This window comes from Pseudophryne corroboree, chromosome 1 (assembly GCF_028390025.1).
Source record: "Pseudophryne corroboree isolate aPseCor3 chromosome 1, aPseCor3.hap2, whole genome shotgun sequence".
Lineage (NCBI taxonomy): Eukaryota > Metazoa > Chordata > Amphibia > Anura > Myobatrachidae > Pseudophryne > Pseudophryne corroboree.
This window is the reverse complement of record NC_086444.1, coordinates 453,546,355-453,567,170: the sequence shown is the minus strand read 5'-3', so window position 1 is coordinate 453,567,170 and position 20,816 is coordinate 453,546,355. Positions and strand designations below refer to the sequence as shown.

At 48.9% G+C, this 20,816-nt stretch overlaps 1 protein-coding gene across 4 annotated transcripts in view; it reads right to left on the bottom strand.

Moving 5' to 3' along the window:
- The window catches only part of DCAF11 (DDB1 and CUL4 associated factor 11), a 143,217-nt gene that overhangs the window by 55,639 nt on the left and 66,762 nt on the right, over positions 1 to 20,816 (bottom strand). For all 4 annotated transcript variants that reach the window (XM_063913636.1, XM_063913634.1, XM_063913637.1 and 1 more), the window contains one exon: positions 8,220 to 8,366. In XM_063913636.1, the coding sequence (XP_063769706.1) occupies positions 8,220 to 8,366 (147 nt within the window). The remainder of the gene's footprint in view (positions 1 to 8,219; positions 8,367 to 20,816) is intronic.

Here is a 20,816-nt window from a genome sequence, read left to right as displayed (position 1 = left end):
ATCCCCAACCAATTCCTCACCCTTATAAGGCTCCATGTGCCTTTTAAAGTCAGCATCACCTGTCCAGTGTCGGGTCTCCAATACCCTCCTGACAGAATGGACATTGCAATAATTCAGGATGCCAGCCGGCAAAATATTCCTCTGTGCATCCCTCATATATAAGACGACGTCTTATGTTCGCAAAATAGTATCCCTGTTTGAAAGGGGTACAGACCACGCTGCAGCAGTCTGCAGGTCTCAGTCTAGTACCTGAGTGTGTAAATACAGACTTCAGGATAGCCTCCTGCTATTTATCAGCAGGTACCTTCAAAGTGGCCGTATCCTAAGACGGCAGTGCCACCTTGACAAACGTGTGAGCGCCTTATCCACCCTAGGGGATATCTCCCAGCGTAACTTATCCTCTGGCGGGAAAGGGTACTCCATCAGTAACTTGTTAGAAATTACCAGTTTCTTATCGGGGAAACCCACGCTTTTTCACACTTCATTCACTCATTTGATGGGGGAACAAAACACTGCCTGCTTTTTCTCCCCACACATAAAACCCTTTGTTTTTAGTGGTACTTGGGTTAATGTCAGAAATGTGTAACACATTTTATATTGCCGGGATCATGTAACGGATGTTCCTAGTGGATTGTGTATATGTCTCAACCTCGTCGACACTGGAGTCAGACTCCGTGTCGACATCTGTGTCTGCCATCTGAGGGAGCGTTGATGGCCTTTGAGACGTCTGGGCAGGCGCGGGCTGAGAAGCCGGCTGTCCCATAGCTGTTAAGTCATCCAGCCTTTTATGTAAGGAGTTGACACTGTCGGTTAATACCTTCCACCTATCCATCCACTCTGGTGTCGGCCCACAGGGGCGACATCTCATTTATCGGCATCTGCTCCGCCTCCACATAAGTCTCCTCATCAAACATGTCGACACAGCCGTACCGACACACCGCACACACACAAGGAATGCTCCAATGAGGACAGGACCCACAAAAGCCTTTTGGGGGGACAGAGTGAGAGTATGCCAGCACACACCAGAGCGCTATATAAAGCAGGGACTAACTGAGTTATGTCCCCTATAGCTGCTTTTATATAATTTATACTGCGCCTAAATTTAGTGCCCCCCTCTCTGTTTTTACCCTGTTCTGTAGTGTAGACTGCAGGGGAGCCAGGGAGCTTCCTTCCAGCGGATCTGTGAAGGAGAAATGGCGCCAGTGTGCTGAGGAAGATAGCTCCGCCCCTTTTCCGCTGACTATTCTCCCGCTTTTTTCTGGATTCTGGCAGGGGTATTTTCCACATATATAGCCTCTGGGGCTATATATTGTGGTATTTTTGCCAGCCAAGGTGTTATTATTGCTTCTCAGGGCGCCCCCCCCCCAGCGCCCTGCACCCTCAGTGACCGGAGTGTGAAGTGTGTATGAGGAGCAATGGCGCACAGCTGCAGTGCTGTGCGCTACCTTGGTGAAGACTGATGTCTTCTGCCGCCGATTTTCCGGACCTCTTCTTGCTTCTGGCTCTGTAAGGGGGACGGCGGCGCGGCTCCGGGACCGAACACCAAGGACTGGGCCTGCGGTCGATCCCTCTGGAGCTAATGGTGTCCAGTAGCCTAAGAAGCCCAATCCGGCTGCAAGCAGGCGAGTTCGCTTCTTCTCCCCTTAGTCCCTCGCTGCAGTGAGCCTGTTGCCAGCAGGTCTCACTGAAAATAAAAAACCTAAATCTATACTTTCTTTCTAAGGGCTCAGGAGAGCCCCTAGTGTGCATCCAACCTCGGCCGGGCACAAGATCTAACTGAGGCTTGGAGGAGGGTCATAGTGGGAGGAGCCAGTGCACACCAGGTAGTCATAAATCTTTCTAGAGTGCCCAGCCTCCTTCGGAGCCCGCTATTCCCCATGGTCCTTACGGAGTTCCCAGCATCCACTAGGACGTCAGAGAAATATTTTTTCAAGATTTTTAGGGTTAGGTTAAAAATAAGATTTTACTCACCGGTAAATCTATTTCTCGTAGTCCGTAGTGGATGCTGGGACTCCGTAAGGACCATGGGGATTAGCGGCTCCGCAGGAGACTGGGCACAACTAAAGAAAGCTTTAGGACTACCTGGTGTGCACTGGCTCCTCCCACTAAGACCCTCCTCCAGACCTCAGTTAGGATACTGTGCCCGGAAGAGCTGACACAATAAGGAAGGATTTTGAATCCCGGGTAAGACTCATACCAGCCACACCAATCACACCGTATAACTCGTGATACTATTAACAGTATGAAATATAACTGAGCCTCTCAACAGATGGCTCAACAATAACCCTTTAGTTAGGCAATAACTATAAACAAGTATTGCAGACAATCCGCACTTGGGATGGGCGCCCAGCATCCACTACGGACTACGAGAAATAGATTTACCGGTGAGTAAAATCTTATTTTCTCTGACGTCCTAAGTGGATGCTGGGACTCCGTAAGGACCATGGGGATTATACCAAAGCTCCCAAACGGGCGGGAGAGTGCGGATGACTCTGCAGCACCGAATGAGCAAACTCTAGGTCCTCCTCAGCCAGGGTATCAAACTTGTAGACTGTTGCAAAAATGTTTGAACCCGACCCAAGTAACAGCTCGGCAAAGTTGTAAAGCCGAGACCCCTCGGGCAGCCGCCCAAGAAGAGCCCACTTTCCTCGTGGAATGGGCTTTTACAGCTTTAGGGTGCGGCAGTCCAGCCGCAGCATGTGCAAGTTGAATCGTGCTACAGATCCAGCGAGCAATAGTCTGCTTAGAAGCAGGAGCACCCAGCTTGTTGGGTGCATACAGGATAAATAGCGAGTCAGTTTTCCTGACTCCAGCCGTCCTGGAAACATATACTTTTCAGGGCCCTGACTACGTCCAGTAACTTGGAATCCTCCAAGACCCAAGTAGCCGCAGGCACCACAATAGGTTGGTTCACATGAAAAACTGATACCACCTTAGGAAGGAATTGGGAACGAGTCCTCAATTCCGCCTTATCCATATAAAATACAGATAAGGGCTTTTGTATGACCAAGCCGCCAATTCTGATACACGCCTGGCCGACGCCAAGGCCCACAGCATGACCACTTTCCACGTGAGGTATTGTAGCTCCACAGATTTAAGTGGCTCAACCCAATGCGACTTCAGGAAATCCAACACCACGTTGAGATCCCACGGTGCCACTTGAGGCACAAACGGGGGCTGACTATGCAGCACTCCCTTAACAAAAGTCCGGACTTCAGGCAGTGAAGCCAGTTCTATTTTGGAAGAAAATCGATAGAGCCGAAATCTGGACCTTCATGGAACCCAATTTTAGGCCCATAGTCACCTCTGACTGTAGGAAGTGCAGAAATCGACCTAGCTGAAATTTCTCCTTTGGGGCCTTCCTGGCCTCACAGCACGCAACATATTTCCGCCATATGCGGTGATAATGGTTTGCGTTCACTTCTTTTCTAGCTTTAAATAGCGTAGGGATAACTTCCTCCGGAATGCCCTTTTCCTTCAGGATCCGGCGTTCAACCGCCATGCCGTCAAACGCAGCCGCGGTACGTCTTGGAACAGACAGGCCCCCTGCTGCAGCAGGTCCTGTCTGAGCGGCAGAGGCCATGGGTCCTCTGAGATCATTTCTTGGAGTTCTGGTTACCAAGCTCTTCTTGGCCAACCCGGAACAATGAGTATAGTTCTTACTCCTCTCCTTCTTATTATTCTCATTACCCTGGGTAAGAGAGGCAGAGAAGGGAACACATACACCGACTGGTACACCCACGGTGTTACCAGAGCGTCCACAGCTATCGCCTGAGGGTCCCTTGACCTGGCGCAATATCTTTGTAGCTTTTTGTTGAGGCGGGACGCCATCATGTCCACCTGTGGCCTTTCCCAACGGTGTACAATCATTTGGAAGACTTCTGGATGAAGTCCCCACTCTCCCGGGTGGAGGTCGTGTCTTCTGAGAAAGTCTGCTTCTCAGTTGTCCACTCCGGGAATGAACACTGCTGACAGTGCTAACACATGATTTTCCGCCCATCGGAGAATCCCCATGGCTTCTGCCATCGCCATCCTGCTTCTTGTGCCGCCCTGTCGGTTTACATGAGCGACCGCCGTGATGTTGTCTGACTGGATCAGCACCGGCCGGTGTTGAAGCAGGGGTCTAGCCTGACTTAGGGCATTGTAAATGGCCCTTAGTTCCAGAATATTTATGTGTAGGGAAGTCTCCTGACTTTTCCATAGCCTTGGAAGTTTCTTCCCTGTGTGACTGCCCCCCAGCCTCGAAGGCTGGCATCCGTGGTCACCAGGACCCAGTCCTGTATGCCGAATCTGCGGCCCCCTAGAAGATGAGCACTCTGCAGCCACCACAACAGCGACACCCTGGCCCTTGGAGACAGGGTTATCCGCCGATGCATCTGAAGATGCGACCCGGACCACTTGTCCAACAGATCCCACTGGAAAATCCCTGCATGGGACCTGGCGAATGGAATTTCTTCGTAAGAAGCTACCATTTTTCCCAGGGCTCGCGTGCATTGATGCACCGACACCTGTATTTGTATTAGGAGGTCTCTGTCTAGAGACGACAACTCCTTGGACTTCTCCCCCGGGAGAAACCCTTTTTATCCTGTTCTGTGTCCAGAACCATACCCAGGAACAGTAGACGCGTCGTAGGAACCAGCTGCGACTTTGGAATATTCAGAATCCAGCCGTGCTGTTGTAGCACTTCCCGAGATAGTGCTACTCCGATGAACAGCTGCTCCCTGGACCTCACCTTTATAAGGAGATCGTCCCAGTACGGGATATTTCGGCCATTACCTTGGTAAATACCTCGGTGCCGGGGACAGACCAACGGCAACGTCTAGAATTGGTAATGACAATCCTGTACCACAATTTTGAGGTACTCCTGGTGAAGAGGGTAAATAGGGACATGCAGGTAAGCATCCTTGATGTCCAGTGATACCATGAAATTCTCCAGGCTTGCAATAATCGCCCTGAGCGATTCCATTTTGAACTTGAACCTTCGTATATAAGTGTTCAAGGCTTTCAATTTTAGAATGGGTCTCACCGAACCGTCTGGTTTTGGTACCACAACATTTTGGAATAGTAACCCCGGCCTTGTTGAAGGAGGGGTACCTTGATTTCACCTGCTGGAAGTACAGCTTGTGAATTGCCGCCAGTACTACCTTTCTCCGAGGGCAGCAGGCAAGGCTGATGTGAGGTAACGGCGAGGGGGAGTCGCCTCGAACTCCAGCCTGTATCCCTGTGATACTATTTGCAGAACCTAGGGATCCACCTGTGGGCAAGCCCACTGGTCCCTGAAGTTCCCGAGACGCGCCCCTACCGCACCTGTCTCCACCTGTGGAGCCCCAGCGTCATGCGGTGGACTCAGAGGAAGCGGGGGAAGATTTTTGATCCTGGGAACTGGCTGCTGGTGCAGCTTTTTCCTTCTTCCCTTGTCTCTGTGCAGAAAGGAAGCGCCTTTGACCCGCTTGCTTTTCTGAAGCCGAAAGGACTGTACCTGAAAATACGGTGCTTTCTTAGACTGTTAGGAAACCTGGAGGTAAACATTTTTCTTCCCAGCTGTTGCTGTGGATACGGGGTCCCAGAGACCATCCCCAAACAATTACTCACCCTTATAAGGCAGAATCTCCATGTGCCTTTTACAGGCAGCATCACCTGTCCACTGCCGGGTTTCTAATACCCTCCTGGCAGAATGGACATTGCATTAATTCTGGATGCCAGCCAGCAAATATCCCTCTGTGCATCCTTCATATATAAGACAACGTCTTTAATATGCTCTATGTTAGCAATATATTATCCCTGTCTAGGGTATTAATATTATCTGACAGGGTATCAGACCACGCTGCAGCAGCACTATTTATGCTGAGGCAATTGCAGGTCTCAGTATAGAACCTGAGTGTGTATATACAGACTTCAGGATAGCCTCCTGCTTTTTATCAGCAGGCTCCTTCAAGGTGGCCGTATCCTAAGACGGCAGTGCCACCTTTTTTGACAAACGTGTGAGCGCCTTATCCACCCTAGGGGATATCTCCCAACGTGACCTATCCTCTGGCGGGAAAGGGTACGCCATCAGTAACTTTTTAGAAATTACCAGTTTCTTATCGGGGGAACCCACGCTTCTTTACACACTTCATTCATTCATCTGATGGGGGAACAAAACACTGGCTGCTTTTTCTCCCCAAAAATAAAACCCCTTTTATGTGGTACTTGGGTTCATGTCAGAAATGCGTAACACATTTTTCATTGCCGAGATCATGTAACGGATGTTCCTAGTGGATTGTGTATATGTCTCAACCTCGTCGACACTGGAGTCAGACTCTGTGTCGACATCTGTGTCTGCCATCTGAGGTAACGGGCGTTTTTTTGAGCCCCTGATGGCCTTTGAGACGCCTGGGCAGGCGCGGGCTGAGAAGCCGGCTGTCCCACAGCTGTTAAGTCATCCAGCCTTTTATGTAAGGAGTTGACATTGTCGGTTAATACCTTCCACCTTATCCATCCACTCTGGTGTCGGCCCCACAGGGGGCGACATCCCATTTATCGGCCTCTGCTCCGCCTCCACGTAACCTTCCTCATCCAACATGTCGACACAGCCGTACCGACACACCACACACACACAGGGAATGCTCTGACTGAGGACAGGACCCCACAAAGTCCTTTGGGGAGACAGAGAGAGAGTATGCCAGCACACACCAGAGCGCTATATAATGCAGGGATTAACACTATAACTGAGTGTTTGTATACATATATTGCGCCTAAATTTAGTGCCCCCCCTCTCTTTTTAACCCTTTGAGCCTGAAAACTACAGGGGAGAGCCTGGGGAGCTGTCTTCCAGCTGCACTGTGAAGAGAAAATGGCGCCAGTGTGCTGAGGGAGAAGCCCCGCCCCTTTTTCGGCTGACTTTTCTCCCGCTTTTTTATGGATTCTGGCAGGGGTAATTTATCACATATATAGCCCTGGGACTATATATCGTGATGATTTGCCAGCCAAGGTGTCTTATATTGCCCTCAGGGCGCCCCCCCCCCCAGCGCCCTGCACCCATCAGTGACCGGAGTGTGAGGTGTACATGAGGAGCAATGGCGCACAGCTGCAGTGCTGTGCGCTACCTTGGTGAAGACCGAAGTCTTCTGCCGCCGATTTTCCGGACTCTTCATGCTTCTGGCTCTGTAAGGGGGATGGCGGCGCGGCTCCGGGAACGAACACCAAGGTCGGGTCCTGTGGTCGATCCCTCTGGAGCTAATGGTGTCCAGTAGCCTAAGAAGCCCAAGCTACCACCAGTTAGGTAGGTTCGCTTCTTCTCCCCTTAGTCCCTCGCTGCAGTGAGTCTGTTGCCAGCAGATCTCACTGTAAAATAAAAAAACTAAATATACTTTCTTTCTAGGAGCTCAGGAGAGCCCCTAGTGTGCATCCAGCTCAGCCGGGCACAAGAATCTAACTGAGGTCTGGAGGAGGGTCTTAGTGGGAGGAGCCAGTGCACACCAGGTAGTCCTAAAGCTTTCTTTAGTTGTGCCCAGTCTCCTGCGGAGCCGCTAATCCCCATGGTCCTTACGGAGTCCCAGCATCCATTTAGGACGTCAGAGAAATTAGGATTAGGGTTAAAATATCAAAAACATGTGTCAACTGTTGACCATTTGCCAGTTGACCTATTGACTGTCAACCGTATGGTGTCTATTTAGTCACTGTCAATCTATTAATCCGCATCCCCTCCAATGTCCCCTTGATGAAAAATGGAGCCAGGAATGCAAATATTACGAATATTTAGATACTCCTCTAGTATCTGATCATATTAAAGGACCAGCCAATCAACTGGACAGGATGGAAGGAAGGAAAGGATGGAATCAGAAGAAGGATGGAATTATTTTAAAGCTGTACCTACATCTCTGACTTTTGCAGACAGGCTCTGCTACTCCCTTCTGAGATTCCAGTTAGTGAGCTTCATATATTAAGTGCTGAAGAACTACGCAGGATAACTACAGATAAAAAGACTGATGCATGTAAGTACTCCATTTAGGTAGAGATCGGTTCTTGTGCCTGCAAAATGCTAGGACTCAGCCAAGAAAGGTGTCAGTGCACTAGTAAAGGTAGTGTAGGGTCTGGTGATCCCGACTGCTCTACTGATTGCTGTGAATCTGGGTGACAATGTGTCTGTTACTACACAGAGAAAGGTAAAGGAGTAAAAATTATTAAATAATCAGATCCATCATTTTAGAAGAAAAAGGAAACGTAGCGTGTATACTGACTGTAGTCAGACCAGCTAGAGTACAAGAAGTGCCCCCCATCTGGAGTAAATGCAACATCTAGGACACTCCAGCCCACATCTCGAGCCTTCACGGTCCGGAACTTCTTGAAGGATCCATGTCGGCAGTCATAGAGACGAATATTTTGATCTGTGGTGAAAACGGAAAGAGAAAAATATAATGAGTGAGAGACAAGAATATATGCGGAAGTGGTGAGAAGAAAAAAAAAAAAGTGTACAGACAGGGCTGGTGCTAGGGTGTTCCCCACCCCCCTGCAAACTATAGTTTGCACCCTCCTATAAATATGTCCTTTTAAATATTTTGTAATGTAACGTACAATATGTTGTAATATAAGTGATAAGGGGTAGAGTAGTGTGTGCAGGGTTACGTTATAAGAACACAGTATTGGCTGCAGAGCGATGGGGGTAAGGAAACAGTAGTGAGTGCAGGCAGGGTTAGGGGGGTAAGGGCACAGTAGTGAGTGCAGGGTTAGGGGAGTAAGGGTACAGTGGTGTGTGCAGGATTAGGGGTGGTAAGAGTACAGTAGTCAGTGCAGGTTTGCGGGGAGGGGTAAGGATACAGTAGTGTGTGTAGGGTTACGTTATAAGAACACAGTATTGGGTGCAGGGCTAGGGGGTAAGGATACAGTAGCGAGTGCAGGCAGGGTTAGGGGGGTAAGGGCACAGTAGTGAGTGCAGGGTTAGGGGAGTAAGGGTACAGTGGTGTGTGCAGGATTAGGGGTAGTAAGAGTACAGTAGTTAGTGCAGGGTTGGGGGGGGGGTAAGGGTACAGTAGTGTGTGTAGGGTTAGGTTATAAGGGTGTAGGATTTGGGGGCAAGTATTGGGTGTAGGATTTGGGGGCAAGCATACAGTAGTAGGTTTACGGTTAGGGTCAATGGGTACAGTATATAGTTCAGGGTTCGAGGTAAGGGCACAATAGTGGGAGTAGTGGGTGCAAGATTAGTAAGAACATAGTATTGGGTTGTAAGGCTAGTTATGTGACAATAGTATGTATATGCAATTCTGAGGCGTTCACAGGACCTGGCAAGAATGCACAGGACATGGCAGAATATTGGGGTGCGGTGTAGAGAAGGCAGCTGTAGGGCATTATTGGCTGATAATGTAGACAGGCAGGGCATCCATCAGTAATTGTGCAGCCGAGTACAGACAATACTCTGCACCAATCATATAACCTACAGTATCTACTATACTCTTGCAAACAATGAACACATTTGCCACAACACTAGGTTCTTCTTTCTTATTAAGTATAGCACATTACAAATACCATGCGGAAACAAAAACATAAGTAAAAATATACTCAAAATCATAAACAGGCAAAATAGAACAAACAATGCTTCTAATACTAAAAACATACACAAAGAATTATAATCATTATTATTATTAAAAATAATAAAAATAAAAATAACAACAATAGCTATTTGCGCTGTCCTACGGCTCCTTGCACGGCACTATAGGAGACATCTCTCCACACAGAGTGGGAATCAGTGGAGAACAGGAGCTGGGCGCACTGCCAGACGCTACTGCATGTCTATCAGGGTCGGTTCTAGACCAAGCAGAGCCCAAGATGAAAAATCTCTTTGGCGGCCCCCTTAAAAAAAAAAAAAGTTTATACTGTTTTTTTAGTATACTAAATTCAAATACCAGACTGGATTGATGCCCCTCTGTGTGTCGTAAATAGACCACCAAAGGCTGCATCTCCACGTCACTTCCAAGAGACTCCGCTTGACAATCCAATATAACACACACAACACAGACGTGGGATGCCACTAATATTACCAATTACCAGTTACAATGCTGCACCAATTGCAGAGGCATTCCAAAATGTAACTTACAAAAAACAAAACCAAGACTGACAATCAATCTGCAGAGATATGTACACTCTACATTTCTTTTTCATCCACTAGGGATCACTGGAGTACTCTTGGGATATGGACGGCTTCCGCAGGAACAAGGCACGGAATATTCAAATTTAGAACTCTCCTCCCCTCCATATCCCAGAGTACCTCAGTGTTTTTTCTGTGCTCATAGTAGCAACAAGGCTGGTGTGGAGTTATCCACACTTCTTTTGAATATTTTTATTTTTGAATTTTTTTTCTTCTTCTCATTTTTACCTTTTTTACAAACAGCACATCCCTTCCCAGTTTCTGTAAAAACGTGGGTCCGGGATAGTGCCGCTGCACGGAGCAGCGCATGGCGTGTCGGTCCTCACAAAGAGCACCCTCACAGCCATACGCAGCTCACTCACTGACTGCTGCTACAGCTGGACGGAGCTTACAGATAGAAGCCCCGTCACAGCCATCGCTTCTGGAGTCAGGTATGCTGGGGGGACGGGGCGGTCAGCGCACGCTGCCGCCCCGCTGTGTGGGGACAAGGTTCAGAGCCGGCGCCGCTGCGCCCGCCTCTCCTAACTGGCCGCCCCGGCAACCGCTTCTATCAGCGCCGCGCTCCTCCGCCGCTAAGACCCGCCGGCCGCCGCACACACCCGCCGGCCGCCGCTGCAGGACCGCTCTCCATTACAGCGCTCCCCGGCTCCCTGTACCCGATCGCGGATACCCGCTCCCCGGTAACTTCCGCTCAGACAGCGGTACACGGGCCACAGGGGAGGGAGCAGAAGGGGGGGAAGGGTACATGACATTAGCGGAGGGCTGCAAAAGGGGGGGTGACAGCATTAATGACATAGGCTGTTAAGCCTATATTAACGGGTTTGCTGCACTTACATATATCCTGCGCTGTGAGGCATGGTGGCCATTTTTACCATGCTACCTGTCTTCCTGTTGTGATTCCAGAACGTTCCTGTACTACATCTCTACTCCACCGGAAGGCGCAGGGGTGTTAGTGGGAATTTGGGATCAGGTTTCATGTAGTAGTGGCCACGTGCACTGCTCTTGGCCAGATTATATATATATATATATATATATATATATATATATATATATATATATATATATATAGAGAGAGACACCTTAGTACTATTTTACTGAGTCGTGCAGGTGTCTGTCTTTGTATCTTGTGTTGTCTGTCTGCATAATGAGCAAGGCACCAGCAAAACCAAAAAAGCAGTTTCCCTGCCATGTCTGTAAGAGTGTGTTACCGGATGGATCTACCACTTGTACAGTATGTTTTGTGGATTCAGCTACGAATACAATTTCTGCTCCGGTTTCAAAGCCGGTTTCATCCCCGGACCCGCCATGGGCTATGCTAGCGGATGTCATGGCAGGATTGCAATCAGAATTGGCCGCCGCTCGACAGGAGCGGGAAGCGGCAAGATCTGAGTCTAGGGTGAGACCGCTAGAACTACCGGAGGGGTCTCAGCCTTGCCAAAAGTCCAAGTCCATTTTGGGTAGTAGGGATACATTTAATTTGTCTTATGATTTACCAGTTTCTGCTATGTTGAATTCTGACGATTCTATGCCAGACCTCAGTGCGCCGGATGAAGGTGAGGAGGGCGAAGTAGACCAGCAGTCAGATAGTGAAGATTTTGACAGCCCAGGCATTGATAATCTCATCAGAGCGGTGCGTCAGTCTCTGAAGTTTACAGAAACTGAGGAGCCTCTGACAAATGATTACGTCGTCTTTGCTAAACGACAGAGGACTCCGATGTGTTTTCCTGTTTCGGAATCTCTTAATAAGATATTGCTGGAAACACGAAAGAATCCGGATAAACGGTTTTCTATACCTCGCAGATTTAAGTCTAGTTACCCGTTTCCAGAGTCTGTGACAGCTACATGGGAGAATCCGCCATTGGTGGATTCGTCTGTGTCTAAACTTACGAAGAAATTAACCATACCAGTACCAACGGCTACTACGCTTAAAGACCCTTCAGAACGTAAAATAGAAGCTATGCTAAAATCCATGTATATAGCAGCAGGAGTGTTGCTTAGACCTGGGTTGGTTGGCATTTGGGTAACTAAGGCGCTGATGGTATGGATAACAGAACTCAAGTCTGCCCTACATGACGATCACCTTATACGTCTCGCTGATCAAATCTGGGAAGCTGCTGATTATCTATGTACAGCTTCTACTGACGTCTGTCAGCTCACTTCTCGCCTTTCATCGTTGCTAGTTACAGCACGACGAGCACTCTGGCTGCGCTCTTGGCAAGCGGAGGCGTTGGTCAAAAGAGGTATAGAGGCGTTACCTTACGGTGGCGAGAAGTTGTTTGGTCCTGAATTGGACAAATGGATTGCTGAGGCCACGGGGAGTAAGTCTGTTTTCTTACCATTGCCTCCAACGGTACCTAGACGGAAATACTCGGGCCCGGCGTTCAAATCCTTTCGGCCTCAGCCCTTTCGAGGCCGTGGTAGAGGACCAGCCACGCCCGGTAGACAAAGTCGAGGGCGTGGTTTCCAACAAACCAACGCCAGTCGTCAAGACGCTAAGGTCACCGACAAGCCAGTGGCATAACGGACTCCCAGCCCATCTTGGATCTCCAATTGTGGGAGCACGCCTTCAGACGTTCCATTTGGTGTGGTTCCAGACGTCCACAGATGGGTGGATCCGCAATTTAGTGTTAAAAGGTTACAAAATAGAGTTCGACTGTCTCCCGCCACTGCGGTTTTTCAAGACAGGACTGCCTGTGTCGGACGACAAGAGGGCGGTTCTGCAAATTGCCATTCAGTCTCTGCTGGAGTCAGCAGTTGTGATTCCGGTCCCTGTACACCAATAAGGTCAGAGTTATTATTCCAGTCTGTTTGTGGTACCAAAGCCGGATGGCTCCGTCAGGCCAATATTGAACTTGAAGGGCCTCAATCAGTACGTCAATTACTACAGATTCAAGATGGAATCTCTGCGGTCAGTAATTGCAGGTTTAGAGCCACATGAATTCATGATTGCGCTGGATCTCAAGGATGCGTACTTACACATTCCGATTTGGCCACCTCATCAGAGGTTCTTGCGGTTTGCAATATGGCAGAACCATTACCAGTTTCAGGCTCTACCGTTTGGCCTCTCGTCAGCGCCTCGGGTATTCACCAAAGTGATGTCTGTGATGATAGCTCATCTCAAATCCCTGGGAGTGATAATAGTTCCGTACTTGGACGATCTGCTCATCAAAGCTCCGTCTCAACAGATGCTCCTCCAACATGCGTTGCTAACGTACGATGTACTAGTTCAGCACGGTTGGATTGTCAACTTCAAGAAATCACATCTGATTCCGTCTCAACGACTGCAATTCCTAGGTATGATCCTCGATACGGTAAATCAAAGAATTTACCTACCAGAACAGAAAGTACAGATCATTCGTCATCTGGTACAATTAGTGCTCAAGCCACGCACAGTCTCGGTACATTTGTGCATTCGCCTCTTAGGCACCATGGTGGCGGCTTTCGAATCGCTTCAGTTCGGAAGATTTCACTCACGTCCTTTTCAACTGGATGTGCTCGCACAGTGGTCGGGCTCGCATCTGCAGATTCACCACAGGGTGAGGTTGTCGCCACGGGCCAGAGTCTCTCTACTCTGGTGGCTCAAAGTACACAATCTAACCGCAGGGAAACGGTTCGGCGCCTGGAATTGGATAATTCTAACGACGGACGCGAGTCTCAGGGGTTGGGGAGCTGTAGTTCAAAATTGTCAGCTCCAGGGTCTCTGGGCGGATCACGAAAGATTGCTGTCTATAAATGTCCTGGAACTCCGCGCAATTTACAATGCGCTACGACAAGCAGTGCACATGCTTCGGTCTCAGACTGTCCAGGTGCAGTCGGACAATGCGACGGTGGTCGCATACATCAACAAACAAGGAGGAACGAGAAGCCGCATGGCAATGCGGAAAGTAGCTCGAATCCTCAATTGGGCCGAGCATCACCAAGTGATATTGTCGGCAGTGTTCATTCCGGGAGTGGACAACTGGGAGGCGGATTATCTCAGCCGTCGGGATTTTCATCCAGGAGAATGGGCATTAAATCCAGAAGTGTTTCACATGTTGGTCCAGAGGTGGGGTTACCCTCAAGTGGACCTGATGGCATCTCGCCACAATCACCAAACGCCCCAGTATGTGTCCAGAACGAGAGATCCAAAGGCAGTGGCGGTGGATGCTCTCACAATCGCGTGGCCGTACAGCCTCGTGTACCTGTTTCCACCGTTTCCGCTGCTCCCTCTGTTGCTAAAACGTATCAAAAGAGAGTCCGCCACAGTCATACTAGTGGCGCCTCATTGGCCTCGGAGAGCTTGGTTCTCGGATCTCCGCGGTCTATTCGCAGACGATCCTTGGCCGCTCCCACTACGTCCGGACCTGTTACAACAGGGTCCATTCCTTTACCCCGATTTAGCGCGGCTGCGTTTGACGGGGTGGCTGTTGAGACCGCCCTCTTAAGAAGAGAGGGCATTCCAGAATCGGTTATACCAACCATGTTACGTGCTAGGAAGCCAGTTATGGCAGCTCATTATTACAGAATTTGGCGGGCCTATATAGATTGGTGTGAAGATCGGAGGTTTCCGACATCATCTTTCAAGTTATCCCGTCTTTTGTTATTTCTACAGACGGGGTTAGATGGAGGACTGCGTTTATCTACACTAAAGGTGCAGGTATCTGCTTTGTCAATTTACTTTCAAAGACGATTAGCTCTATTGCCGTCTGTACACACTTTTCTGCAATGTGTCCTCAGAGTACAGCCTCCATTCATTCCACCTACAGCGCCATGGGACTTGAATCTAGTTTTAGATTTCTTACAGTCTTCATATTTTGAACCCTTGCAACAAGTGGATATTAAGTTTCTCACTTGGAAAAAAAATTTCTACTAGCCTTAGCTTCGGCAAGGCGTGTTTCAGATTTGGGTGCCTTGTCATGCAAGCCACCGTATTTGGTGTTTCATGATGACAGAGTGGAACTTCGGACGAATCCCGCTTTCCTACCAAAGGTAGTGTCATCTTTTCACATCAATCAACCAATAGTAGTTCCTGTGTTGACAGGAAATTCTGGAACCTTGGATGTGGTACGCGCATTACGCTTTTATGTATCCCGAACGTCTACAGTTCGTAAGACGGATACGTTGTTTGTTCTCTATGATGCTGCCAAGATGGGTTGGCCAGCTTCTAAGCAGACCTTATCCAGATGGATTAAACTGACCATACGTCAGGCTTACCTTCATGCTAGGTTACAGCAGCCTACATCAGTAACAGCTCATTTGACACGTTCTGTGGGAACTTCGTGGGCAGCTGGTCGTGGGGCTTCTACGACGCAGCTTTGCCGTGCGGCTACATGGTCATCAGTGCACACGTTTGTGCGCTTTTACAAGTTTGATACGTTTGCGGCATCAGCATCTAGCTTTGGCCGCCTAGTGTTACAGGTGCCAAACTGCTCTCCCGCCCACGGGAGAAGCTTTGGTACGTCCCAAGAATACTCCAGTGACCCCTAGTGGATGAAAAAGAAAATAGGATTTTGGTACTTACCAGGTAAATCCTTTTCTTTGAATCCATAGGGGGCACTGGACGCCCACCCAGAGCAGTTTTACCTGGTTTGTGGTAAGTTCAGGGGATCTTCTGGTAACACATTCTCACAGACTGGTTCAAGTTTCAAGTTCTATCAGTTATAGTGCCAACTGTTTAGTTGTCAGTCACGTTATGTGTCAACTTTATTGTTGTCCGTTATGTTATATGTAATTCTCCATTGTCAACATCTCTATCGCTCCTGTTCGGCTCAGTAAAAAACACTTAGGTACACTGGGATATGGAGGGGAGGAGAGTTCTAAATTTGAATATTCAGTGCCTTGTTCCTGTGGAAGCCATCCATATCCCAAGAGTACTCCAGTGCCCCCTATGGATTCAAAGAAAAGGATTTACCTGGTGAGTACCAAAATCCTATTTTTACTATGTTACAGAATGAAAATAATTTTACTTCATGTTTTGTCCCCCCACCCCACATAATACTTTTGCTATTTTCTAATAGAAAACTTATTAGGAAAAATAAGAATTTACTTACCGATAATTCTATTTCTCGTAGTCCGTAGTGGATGCTGGGGACTCCGTAAGGACCATGGGGAATAGCGGCTCCGCAGGAGACTGGGCACAAAAGTAAAGCTTTAGAACTACCTGGTGTGCACTGGCTCCTCCCCCTATGACCCTCCTCCAAGCCTCAGTTAGGATACTGTGCCCGGACGAGCGTACACAATAAGGAAGGATTTTGAATCCCGGGTAAGACTCATACCAGCCACACCAATCACACCGTACAACTCGTGATCTAAACCCAGTTAACAGCATGATAACAGAGGAGCCTCTAGAAAAGATGGCTCACTACAGCAATAACCCGATTTTTTTGGTAACAATAACTATGTACCAGTATTGCAGACAATCCGCACTTGGGATGGGCGCCCAGCATCCACTACGGACTACGAGAAATAGAATTATCGGTAAGTAAATTCTTATTTTCTCTAACGACCTAAGTGGATGCCGGGGACTCCGTAAGGACCATGGGGATTATACCAAAGCTCCCAAACGGGCGGGAGAGTGCGGATGACTCTGCAGCACCAAATGAGAGAACTCCAGGTCCTCCTCAGCCAGGGTATCAATTTTGTAGAATTTTACAAACGTATTTGCTCCTGACCAAGTAGCTGCTCGGCAAAGTTGTAAAGCCGAGACCCCTCGGGCAGCCGCCCAAGATGAGCCCATCTTCCTTGTGGAGTGGGCATTTACAGATTTTTGGCTGTGGCAGGCCTGCCACAGAATGTGCAAGCTGAATTGTACTACAAATCCAACGAGCAATAGTCTGCTTAGAAGCAGGAGCACCCAGCTTGTTGGGTGCATACAGGATAAACAGCGAGTCAGATTTTCTGACTCCAGCCGTCCTGGAAACATATATTTTCAGGGCCCTGACAACGTCTAGCAACTTGGGAGTCCTCCAAGTCCCTAGTAGCCGCAGGCACCACAATAGGTTGGTTCAGGTGAAACGCTGAAACCACCTTAGGGAGAAACTGAGGACGAGTCCTCAATTCCGCCCTGTCCGAATGGAAAATCAGATAAGGGCTTTTACAGGATAAAGCCGCCAATTCTGACACGCGCCTGGCCCAGGCCAGGGCCAACAGCATGACCACTTTCCATGTGAGATATTTTAACTCCACAGATTTAAGTGGTTCAAACCAATGTGACTTTTGGAACCCAAAAACTACATTGAGATCCCAAGGTGCCACTGGAGGCACAAAAGGAGGCTGTATATGCAGTACCCCTTTTACAACGTCTGAACTTCAGGGACTGAAGCTAGTTCTTTTTGGAAGAAAATTGACAGGGCCGAAATTTGAACCTTAATGGACCCCAATTTCAGGCCCACAGACACTCCTGTTTGCAGGAAATGTAGGAATCGACCCAGTTGAATTTCCTCCGTCGGGCCTTACTGGCCTCGCACCACGCAACATATTTTCGCCAAATGCGGTGATAATGTTTTGCAGTTACATCCTTCCTGGCTTTGATCAGGATAGGGATGACTTCATCCGGAATGCCTTTTTTCCTTCAGGATCCGGCGTTCAACCGCCATGCCGTCAAACGCAGCCGCGGTAAGTCTTGGAACAGACAGGGTCCTTGCTGGAGCAGGTCCCTTCTTAGAGGTAGAGGCCACGGATCCTCCGTGAGCATCTCTTGAAGTTCCGGTTACCAAGTCCTTCTTGGCCAATCCGGAGCCACGAATATAGTGCTTACTCCTCTCCATCTTATCAATCTCAGTACCTTGGGTATGAGAGGCAGATGAGGGAACACATACACTGACTGGTACACCCACGGTGTTACCAGAGCGTCTACAGCTATTGCCTGAGGGTCCCTTGACCTGGCGCAATACCTGTCGAGTTTTTCCCAACGGTTTATAATCATGTGGACGACTTCTGGGTGAAGTCCCCACTCTCCCGGGTGGAGGTCGTGTCTGCTGAGGAAGTCTGCTTCCCAGTTGTCCACTCCCGGAATTGCTGACAGTGCTATCACATGATTTTCCGCCCAGCGAAGAATCCTTGCAGCTTCTGCCATTGCCCTCCTGCTTCTTGTGCCACCCTGTCTGTTTACGTGGGTGACTGCCGTGATGTTGTCTGACTGGATCAACACCGGCTGACCTTGAAGCAGAGGACTTGCTAAGCTTAGAGCATTGTAAATGGCCCTTAGCTTCAGGATATTTATGTGAAGTGATGTCTCCAGGCTTGACCATAAGCCCTGGAAATTCCTTCCCTGTGTGACTGCTCCCCAGCCTCGCAGGCTGGCATCCGTGGTCACCAGGACCCAGTCCTGAATGCCGAATCTGCGGCCCTCTAGAAGATGAGCACTCTGCAACCAACACAGGAGGGACACCCTTGTTCTTGGTGACAGGGTTATCCGCTGATGCATCTGAAGATGCGACCCGGACCATTTGTCCAGCAGGTCCCACTGGAAAGTTCTTGCGTGGAATCTGCCGAATGGGATTGCTTCGTAGGAAGCCACCATTTTACCCAGAACCCTTGTGCATTGATGCACTGAGACTTGGCTCGGTTTTAGGAGGTTCCTGACTAGCTCGGATAACTCCCTGGTTTTCTACTCCGGGAGAAACACCTTTTTCTGGACTGTGTTCAGGATCATCCCTAGGAACAGAAGACGAGTCGTCGGAACCAGCTGCGATTTTGGAATATTGAGAATCCAATCGTGCTGCCGCAACACTACCTGAGATAGTGCTACACCGACCTCCAACTGTTCCCTGGATCTTACCCTTATCAGGGAATCGTCCAAGTAAGGGATAACTAAAATTCCCTTCCTTCGAAGGAATATCATCATTTCGGCCATTACCTTGGTAAAGACCCGGGGTGCCGTGGACCATCCATACGGCAGCGTCTGAACTGATAGTGACAGTTCTGTACCATAAACCTGAGGTACCCTTGGTGAGAAGGGTAAATTTGGACATGAAGGTAAGCATCCTTGATGTCCAGAGACATCATGTAGTCCCCTTCTTCCAGGTTCGCAATCACTGCTCTGAGTGACTCAATCTTGAATTTGAACCTCTGTATGTAAGTGTTCAAAGATTTTAGATTTAGAATCGGTCTCACCGAGCCGTCCGGCTTCGGTACCACAACAGTGTGGAATAATACCCCGTTCCCTGTTGCAGGAGGGGTACCTTGATTATCACCTGCTGGGAATACAGCTTGTGAATGGCTTCCAAAACTGTCTCCCTGTCAGAAGGAGACATCGGTAAAGCCGACTTTAGGAAACGGCGAGGGGGAGACGTCTCGAATTCCAATTTGTACCCCTGAGATATCACCTGAAGGATCCAGGGGTCTACTTGCGAGTGAGCCCACTGCGCGCTGAAATTCATTGAGACGGGCCCCCCACCGTGCCTGATTCTGCTTGTAAAGCCCCAGCGTCATACTGAGGGCTTGGCAGAGGCGGGAGAGGGTTTCTGTTCCTGGGAACTGGCTGATTTCTGCAGCCTTTTTCCTCTCCCTCTGTCACGGGGCAGAAATGAGGAACCTTTTTGCCCGCTTGTCCACGAAAAGACTGCGCCTGATAATACGGCGTCTTCTCATGTTGAGAGGCGACCTGGGGTACAAACGTGGATTTCCCAGCTGTTGCCGTGGCCACCAGGTCTGAAAGACCGACCCCAAATAACTCCTCCCCTTAATAAGGCAATACTTCCAAATGCCGTTTGAAATCCGCATCACCTGACCACTGTCGTGTCCATAACCCTCTACTGGTAGAAATGGACAACGCACTTAGACTTGATGCCAGTCGGCAAATATTCCGCTGTGCATCACGCATATATAGAAATGCATCTTTTAAATGCTCTATAGGCAATAATATACTGTCCCTATCTAGGGTATCAATATTTTCAGTCAGGGAATCCGACCACGCCAACCCAGCACTGCACATCCAGGCTGAGGCGATTGCTGGTCGCAGTATAACACCAGTATGTGTGTAAATACCTTTTAGGATGCCCTCCTGCTTTCTATCAGCAGGATCCTTAAGGGCGGCCATCTCAGGAGAGGGTAGAGCCCTTGTTCTTACAAGCGTGTGAGCGCTTTATCCACCCTAGGGGGTGTTTCCCAACGCACCCTAACCTCTGGCGGGAAAGGATATAATGCCAATAACATTTTAGAAATTATCAGTTGTTATCGGGGGAAAACCACGCATCATCACACACCTCATTTAATTTCTCAGATTCAGGAAAACTACAGGTAGTTTTTCCTCACCGAACATAATACCCCTTTTTGGTGGTACTCGTATTATCAGAAATGTGTAAAACATTTTTCATTGCCTCAATCATGTAACGTGTGGCCCTACTGGAAGTCACATTTGTCTCTTCACCGTCGACACTGGAGTCAGTATCCGTGTCGGCGTCTATATCTGCCATCTGAGGTAACGGGCGCTTTAGAGCCCCTGACGGCCTATGAGACGTCTGGACAGGCACAAGCTGAGTAGCCAGCTGTCTCATGTCAACCACTGTCTTTTATACAGAGCTGACACTGTCACGTAATTCCTTCCAACAGTTCATCCACTCAGGTGTCGACCCCCTAGGGGGTGACATCACTATTACAGGCAATCTGCTCCGTCTCCACATCATTTTTCTCCTCATACATGTCGACACAAACGTACCGACATACAGCACACACACAGGGAATGCTCTGATAGAGGACAGGACCCCACTAGCCCTTT